This window comes from Cyprinodon variegatus, unplaced genomic scaffold (assembly GCF_000732505.1).
Source record: "Cyprinodon variegatus isolate N-32 unplaced genomic scaffold, C_variegatus-1.0 Scaffold43, whole genome shotgun sequence".
NCBI lineage: Eukaryota > Metazoa > Chordata > Actinopteri > Cyprinodontiformes > Cyprinodontidae > Cyprinodon > Cyprinodon variegatus.
This window is the reverse complement of record NW_015150496.1, coordinates 192,360-200,372: the sequence shown is the minus strand read 5'-3', so window position 1 is coordinate 200,372 and position 8,013 is coordinate 192,360. Positions and strand designations below refer to the sequence as shown.

The 8,013-nt window shown below is 39.9% G+C and overlaps 1 protein-coding gene across 1 annotated transcript in view; it reads left to right on the top strand.

The window, feature by feature from the left end:
* Window positions 1-8,013, top strand: part of LOC107081863 (protein FAM57A-like) — a 54,262-nt gene that overhangs the window by 33,736 nt on the left and 12,513 nt on the right. The window contains exon 4 of the mRNA XM_015370193.1: window positions 6,309-6,404. Coding sequence (XP_015225679.1) covers window positions 6,309-6,404 — 96 coding nt within the window. The remainder of the gene's footprint in view (window positions 1-6,308; window positions 6,405-8,013) is intronic.

Below are 8,013 nucleotides of genomic sequence, written 5' to 3'. Positions count from 1 at the left end.
AACTGAAATTTGGTAAAATGGATCAAAACATGCTTTTTATTTTAATGTTTGCTAAAACATAAATAATGGAGTTGGGACTGGAGGCCATATTTTGGTTTTCATTGTTGCACAACCAATGCTGCCGTTTTAGCTTAAACTTAGGGTAAGTACGTCTGCTTTAAAAAGATATTCTGAGCTAGAGTTTTAAATAAAACCACTCAAAAGACTGAATGGGATGCAGATCAAAGCTTACCTGGGATTTCTGCAGGAGATGCAGCCAGGATTAGGTCCTAATCTTCATCCTGCGCTTCCACAGGTTTTTAACAACAGTTCAAGGCTCAGCAGATGGTCAAGCAGTCACTTTTATGCTCATGTCAGCCTTTTTAAGTTGTGGCTGTGCATGGCTCTCATGTTGTTACGGAGTCTGTTTTGCACACAGACTCATTTGTGTGGCCGTAAATTTGAATGATTCTCTGAGCAGATAGTAGGCATCTGATCCTAGGAACCACAAATAAGCCCATTGTAACAATTGGCTGTAAGCAAATTAAAGGCGCTAATATCTGTGGAGAAAGTGTTTTCCGCTTGTAGCCATTCTGAGATTTTAATGCTACTTGTCATTGATATTTTATGAGTCTATTTTTAATTAGACAGATTAGCTGTGCTACTTTATAAAAAAGTATGTATGCCCTTAAAATCAGTTGTTTTAATGTTTTTCATTCTGCAGTATTTTAGGTCATCCAAGAAAATGTGTATAACAAACCAAGATAACCCAACACAAGCTGAAAAGGCTGTTTTTTGTTTTGTCTTTAAATGATTTAAAAGATAAAGGGCCGGGAAATATTCTCAGTCATCCAGATCATAGTCCAGAAAAGGTCCACTGGACTTTGTTTCCAAGTCTGAAGACGTTTCGCTTCCCATCCAGGAAGCTTTTTCAATTCGAAATAGCAGAAATACGGGGGAACAGAAGACGTCCCCTATTCAGCCAGGAAACAAGTCCCTTTAATGACCCCCCTTTCAGAGACATGGATAGGTATTGGGCATTGCAGGCTAAAAAAATAAGCCAAACGACCCCCATTCCAAAGGGATGGACCCGTTCGTTTGTTTCATTTTGCATGTTTTTCAAAACAAAAACAAGGCTTTGTTGGGCTACTGTATAAAGCCTCGAACTCAACGCTATCTCTGACATTTTGAATTGAAAAAGCTTCCAGGATGGGAAGCGAAACGTCTTCAAACTTGGAAACAAAGTCCAGTGGATTGTTTTTTAACTTTTTTGTAATATATTAGGGGGGGAAAGCTAAAAGGCAGACCTAAATTTATGGGGAACTAGGGGTGGAACGGTTCACAAAATCCACGGTTCGGTTCGATTCACGGTTTCTGGTCACGGTTTTCGGTTCGGTTCGATACATGTTGATTGCTACACCGAAATCCCATAAAAAATTATGGAATGAAAAAATCCCCCCAAAAATAATGGATTGTAATTATTTTAAATGATCCGCGGAAACCCTTGATCATTTCCGTATGTTTTGCTGCTTTGAATTTAATCATCTCGAGCATGCTCTCTACCATCTCCAAGGAGCTCAGAGCAGAGCGGACGGAGGGAGCCACAGTGGAGGCTGTAGGCTTTGCTCTGAGCAGCCGGTCTGGAGCGCAGCGGGGCGGAGCGGGGGTTGCTGACGGAGTATGAGGGATTTTGGGGTTAGCATGACATGTTGGTCATGTTGCTGTTAGCGTAAACAAAACGTGTTGCACAATGCTTGCACACTGTTGCACTTTTATCCACAACTTTCTTTCCGCCGTCATCGTAGGTCACTCTAAATGCAAAGTGGTCCCATACAGCAGACCTATAAAGTGCTGCTGGCGCGTCTTCCAACTCCTGTTCTTTCCAAATCGCCATTCCGACACAATTTTCCGCAACAACTGATTTTTTCCCCTGCTACACCCGGCTACGCTGCTTCGCTTTTTCTTCTTGTTTACTACTGGTAGTTGGCTTTGGTCGCAGTACCGCCACCTTGTGCTCTGGAGTGTAATCGCTTCGCCTATGAGAAAAAGGAGCAGCGCATGAACCGAACGCAACACACGCGAACCGAACCGAGACAGTCGAACCGAAGGGTTCTGACGGTTTTCATAAATCGTCCCATCCCTATGGGGAACTAAATGTCCCCTAAACCTAACCAATCTTGTTCTCTCTTGATATAAACGGGATAGTGTTCATCCCTATGGAGGGATTTAGGGCAGCTTTTATTTATTTATTTTTTTAACATCGGAGGGTTTTCCAGTTTTTTTTTTCCAGTTGCCTGTTTTTAAGATCAAATGAAAGTGTCTTTGTTAGACTTAAGATTTTTTTTCCCCCGCCTCCATTCAGAGGTTTTGCCCTGAACCAAAGTGATCGATACCTGATGGTTGGCCACAGAGTAGAATGAACGGCTGGCCATCCAGTTCAAGCAGGCCCAGATTATCATACTGCCTCTGCCATGTTTGACTGTGTGGATGGTTTTCTGTTTGTAAAAGCCATTTTAGTTTTACACCGGTTGGTGTTAAAGTGAGACAGGCCTTCATCTTTCAGCAGCAGTCAGCAGTGATACTAGCTTTGGAATTTTAAGGGATGCCTTTTTTGCCCAATGACCTCTGACCTTAACAGACACAATAAGGAGTTCCTACTTGTTTGATGTCTTTTTACATTAATGGCTTATTCTAAAGGATTATTCTCTGGAGCCCAAAGCTTCTGTAACCCTTCTCAGACTAATAGATGTCGGCTAATTTGTTTCTCATCCTGTTTGTTTATTTATTTATTTAAATGGAGGCAGAAAGAGTTGCTATTTGTTGATCTTAGGTTCAGGTTCTGCTTAAGTTGTTTCTTTGTAGCAGGTGTACCTGTAATCAGGTCTGGGTAGGCTTCCTGACATGAAACTAAATATGGTCATTAATTGCCCTTATTTTTAGGGATGACTGAAAACTGAAAAACCAATAGAAATAATGTCAATTTCCCTTTTCCGTGTCACGTTCTTCTCATATTTAGAATGGTGTCAGGGACATTTGGGTTTATATGGGATTTTGTGCCGCTGACCTGCAGTCAGTTGCGGAACAGGGGGGCTTTGGGGGCTTAAAGCCCGGAATGTTTGAAAAGCCCTGAATCTATTTTGGTGACTGATTGTTGAAAACACTAATAAATAAATAAAAAAAAAGGGGGGCACACGCTGTAACCATCCTTTAAAATGGTTTCTGCTTTTAAATGCTTTTAAAAAATGATTTGCGTGTTTGCTCAGATCATGTTAGCGGATACATTAAAATGTGCGCTGGCAGACCTTTTCTCACCGTCGTTAAGGTTGGCTGGTAGATCTGTAGGCGTTTTGTAAACTTTTCCTCATTGGTGCCAAACATTTTTCGTGGCAGATGGCAAAGCTGGAGCAGCTCATGGTTTATTGATCATCAGCTCACTATACCAGTTCGTCTACCAGAGACAGCTTGTTTGTCGTTTTCAGTCCCTTCATCCATCCAGCCTCACTCACCTGTTCTGAGTGACATCACTCAGCACGGCGCTGCTAGTCAATATTTGAACACCTTATTCATTACTTGTGCTCAGGACACCACCCCCACGCCCCACTCCACCTGGCTTTCATTTGGCTGTATTGTTGTAGTTCTTGTAAAATTTAATAGGATTAAACTCCCTTTTTTTAGGGTTTTATTGCATACAGCTAAAGCAGTTAATTCAGTCTGTACTTGAGTATACATTTAATATTTCTTTTGACTTTTAAGGTCTGAAATAAAGAAACCCATAGGAGTATGGATATAATTTCCTCTTTTTAAATTTTTTGGCAAATGTAAAGATAAAGGTACAAAGCTTCTACCATAAAGACGAGAATAACAGATCTAAAACGGGGATTCTGGTATTTTGTGTCATTTTGAGCAAATATTCCAGAAAAAATGCAACCTCCAAAAATGTTTTCTTATCTAAAACATTTATTTGGCCCAAAGCTGACAGCTGAATAATTTGTCTCTGAATATTGGCCCACGTTAATAGGGAGGTTTAATTTGAAAAACTAATCTAACAAAAAAAAAAGTAGAATAGATGGATCAAACCAAAATGTTTCAACGTATGACTATCACAGTTTGAAAAGTATTCAAACTTCTTTATAGATTAATGAGGCCATGGCAAAAATTCAACTAAATAAACTGGACCATTTACCCTCCATCTATGAAGCAGTTAATTAACATTAAATTAAACCTGTTCATGATGCTGTCAGCATGCAAGACTTCAATCAGCAACTCAACCTGCCACCAACAAGCATCTGAGTTGGGTGGTATGTTGGACTTTGATTCTTATGAACCCGATTCAACTTTCCTCCATCCTCTCAAGCTCCGCCTGGCTCCTTCTCCATGCGGCTGATTACGTCTATTGAAGTAATGACCTGGACTCCTACTGCTTTCAATAGGCATCTGCAGCTGGTCTAGCAGAAGACCGCCATGTTGAGTCAGACAGGTTTTTCTCCCCACTGTCGCTCAATGCTTGCCCGCAATTGAGGTTCAGGCCTGGGGGGGTTCATCCCTGCTTTCATTCAACAGCTAATGCATGTAATCAAAGTAAAATTCATTGTTAATGTACCCCTCTAACCCCTACATTAACAATGAATCCATTAACAATTAAGACCAAAATCTTAGAAATATTGTTTGAATAAAACTCCTCTAAATTCCTTCCTTGTTTTTGTGAGTTTTTCAGATTGAAACAGAGCAACACTGCTGTTGTGACCTGATTTATAGCCAGACATCAACTACTGGGGGCGTTCCTCAGGGATCTTAGCCAAATCCTTCCTTTTCATTAATGTGTTACGGTCACCTGGGGTTTTCAAATCGGGGGACTATGACGGTCGCGTTTTTGTCCAGGATTCTTTTACACTGAGCCTTCGCAGACTTCGCTCGGATTGCTTGATTGTGATTACTGTTTCACAGTTGGTGGATTTCTGAGAGAAAGCAGAGAGAGGGAGAAGATAAAGTCAGAATGCTAGCATAGCCACGATTGTCTGGCGTTTAGATTCTGTTTTTCCTTCATAATCTCCACTAATAACTTGCCAATTATGATTACTAAAGTTCCTTTTATTATAACATTTTATTTAAAAAGGACATTTTTGTGTTTGTATTTTAAACTCTACTACGTTTAATGGCATACCTTTTGTATATATATTTGTTCACCTATTGTTTCTCATTTTTTTCTCCATCTAATATTTAATGTCCTTTATATTTCATTTATTTTGAAGTCATATTGTAAATGTCCTTGTATATTTAAAGGTTTTTTGAAAGAAATTACCTATTTCATGTACTTCTGATGCTGATTTTACTCCTGCAGCAGCATTTATATCAGTGGCCCCTGTGCCACTCGGTAGTCACATGATGTTCTGTCCAGTAATATATATCAGTTAGACTTAGATCTCTGCTTTGGCTCATTGTCCTGTATGAAGGTCCAGCAGTGTTTTGGATTTAGCCTTCTCACCCACAGCAGGACTTCTTGATATCTGAATAAATCCATCTTGGCCTCAACAGACTGCAGGTTTCAGTGTCTGCCTGCTGGCAGCGGTTGTTAATTCCCTCTTCCTGCCACTAGGTGACGTAACAATAATTTCTTTCATGTTTGTCAGCCGTTTCCAGCTGAATATGAAGAAAAGCTCAGACCCTTTATTTTCACATTTTTATCCTTTTACTTATTTCTGCAAGAAAATGGCTTCTTCTCTGAACCTTCTTGGCAATTCTGTGACTTTTTCTAACATGAATGAAACAGCTCAGGCTTAGCACACCTATGCATCTGCTGAGTCCTTGGTGTGTCCTGGACCGCACCTTGTTTATAGATGTTTGCTCAAGGTTTCTGTTCAGGTTTTGGTTTTTAATTCGGACAAAATCCTTTTCATTATCAAACTGTGTTGATTTGATTTTAATTCAAACACCTGGAGCAGTTAGAAGGTCGGCAGTAAGCTGTGTGTCTCACCTGACAGCAGGGTGTTTGATGCTGTGTGAGATGAAGGTTTTATTAACCTTTAACTGGTTTCTGCCAGGAAATATAGACGATTGAAGTTTGTTTTTCTTCCTTTTTTCAATTACAGGTAAGGACATTTGAGGACTAAATTGAACAAAACTATACTTGTTAATCATAGCTAAATAAAAACTTGAACTTTTAACTTGAATCTAACCTTAAGCAATGTTAAGTAAAGATCAAACTTTTATAGCTTTACTAGTTTTGTGGATTACACACAATTCTGGACTGGTTTAGACGGAGTAACTGGGCTGGGATGTCATAGGCTCTAATTCTCACACCTGCATCTGTTTGCTCTGTTTCTGTTGCTCAGTTCTTCAGGAAGGACCAGGGGGATTTCTTCATCGGCTGCTTGTTTCTAACCGAGCTCAGCACACCTTTCGTCTCCCTGGGGAAGATTCTCATTCAGGTAAGCATCCAGCCGAGACTAACTGGGTCACTCCTGCACCTGTCCCGTTTACTGTGGACTGGTGGAAACAAACGTTTGATCAACCAATGAGAGCAGGTCTCACAGGGGGAGTATCATGTTTTTAGGTTTGTGTTAAAAATCCAGACAAAATGATTAAACTGTTTTGTGTAACTTGTGTATTAAAATAAATTCAGGTATTATTGTAAATTTTTTTCCTTTTGTCACAAAGTGAAATATTTAATCTACTGATTAAACCTGCTTGCATGAATTAACTCCATTTTGTTGCCCATTTATGACACATTTCTCCCCCCAAAACACATTTTCACTAACAAAGAAAGGATGAAAGAAAATCTGATTTAATGGTTTAAACTGGTATTTAAGAGTTTAAAATACTGGATTTTTTATGATATAGAAAAGCAGCAAAAGTGGAACTTTAGGTCAGACAGGGTCTTTGCTATTAGCACCCAAATCTCTGCATACATGCATGAGTGATGGTCTCTATCCAAGCTCATTTTCTCAGATATTATTAGTTGATTTATTGTATTCTTTCTGTTGGAGGAGTTTCTTTACCACAATGAATTGATTTTAGTGTAAATGGACTTTACAGAGAAAAAAATCCTATCAGTTCTCTTGTGTAAGGCCTGCACTGGTGATCAGCAGGACCTTACATCATCAAAAACCTTAGTATCTCCGTTTCATTCTGGAGATAGTTTGTCGCTGTTTTATCAATAATTAAACTGCCAGCCTCAACAACAAAAACACTCAGTCAGCAGCAGGGTCTCTCTTCCTTTTACCTAAAACCATCGACACCAGTCGTTATTAGGAAGTTGTTCCTCCTCATGCTGATGAACCCAGTCCAGTCAGAGGCTCTGACCCATGTAGCATGTAGCATGTCGCTCTTTAAAACACTAGAGGGTCGAATTTTAAATCTCTGCTGACATCTGGTGTCAGCAGAGTTAAACAGCAGCCCTGTGCCCCCTCTTATCTTCATAGCAGATCAACATCAGCAGAACTGAAGGCATCGGCGTCGGTAGACCCTTTGCACAGAGGCATGTGCCCTGTTGTGGATCTGCGGTGCCTGGGTGGGCCTGGGGCACTGATTTTTTTAATTTATTAATTTTCTGTTCTCGCCGCTCCGCCGTCACAGCGCAGTTGAGAGAGGAGAATTCTCCAAATTAAGAAAGTCACAATTGATGAACAGCTTCGCGAAAATGAAGCAGAGATTATACAGTTTACTGTTAAAAAAATGAACATATAGAAATTATATTTGTATTTAGAATTTATTAAAATGTATTATTAAACTAGAAGAAAGATTATTGCTCCTATGATCAGGGGTCTGCAGTGTCTGATTCAGCTTTTTTATTTCCTTTCTGACTGTATAATAACAATATACCTGCCTCTACAATATATTTACCTATAGGGCTGGGTACAAAAAACGATAAAATCGATTTTGAATCGATTCCTTTACATTTTTGCAAAATCGATGTCTAGAGCAGGGGTCCCCAACCTTTTTTGCACCACGGACCGCTATATGTCAGACAATATTTTCATGGACCGGCGGGGGGAGGGGGCATACAGCATAAAAATAAAACAACAAACCGGTCCCATC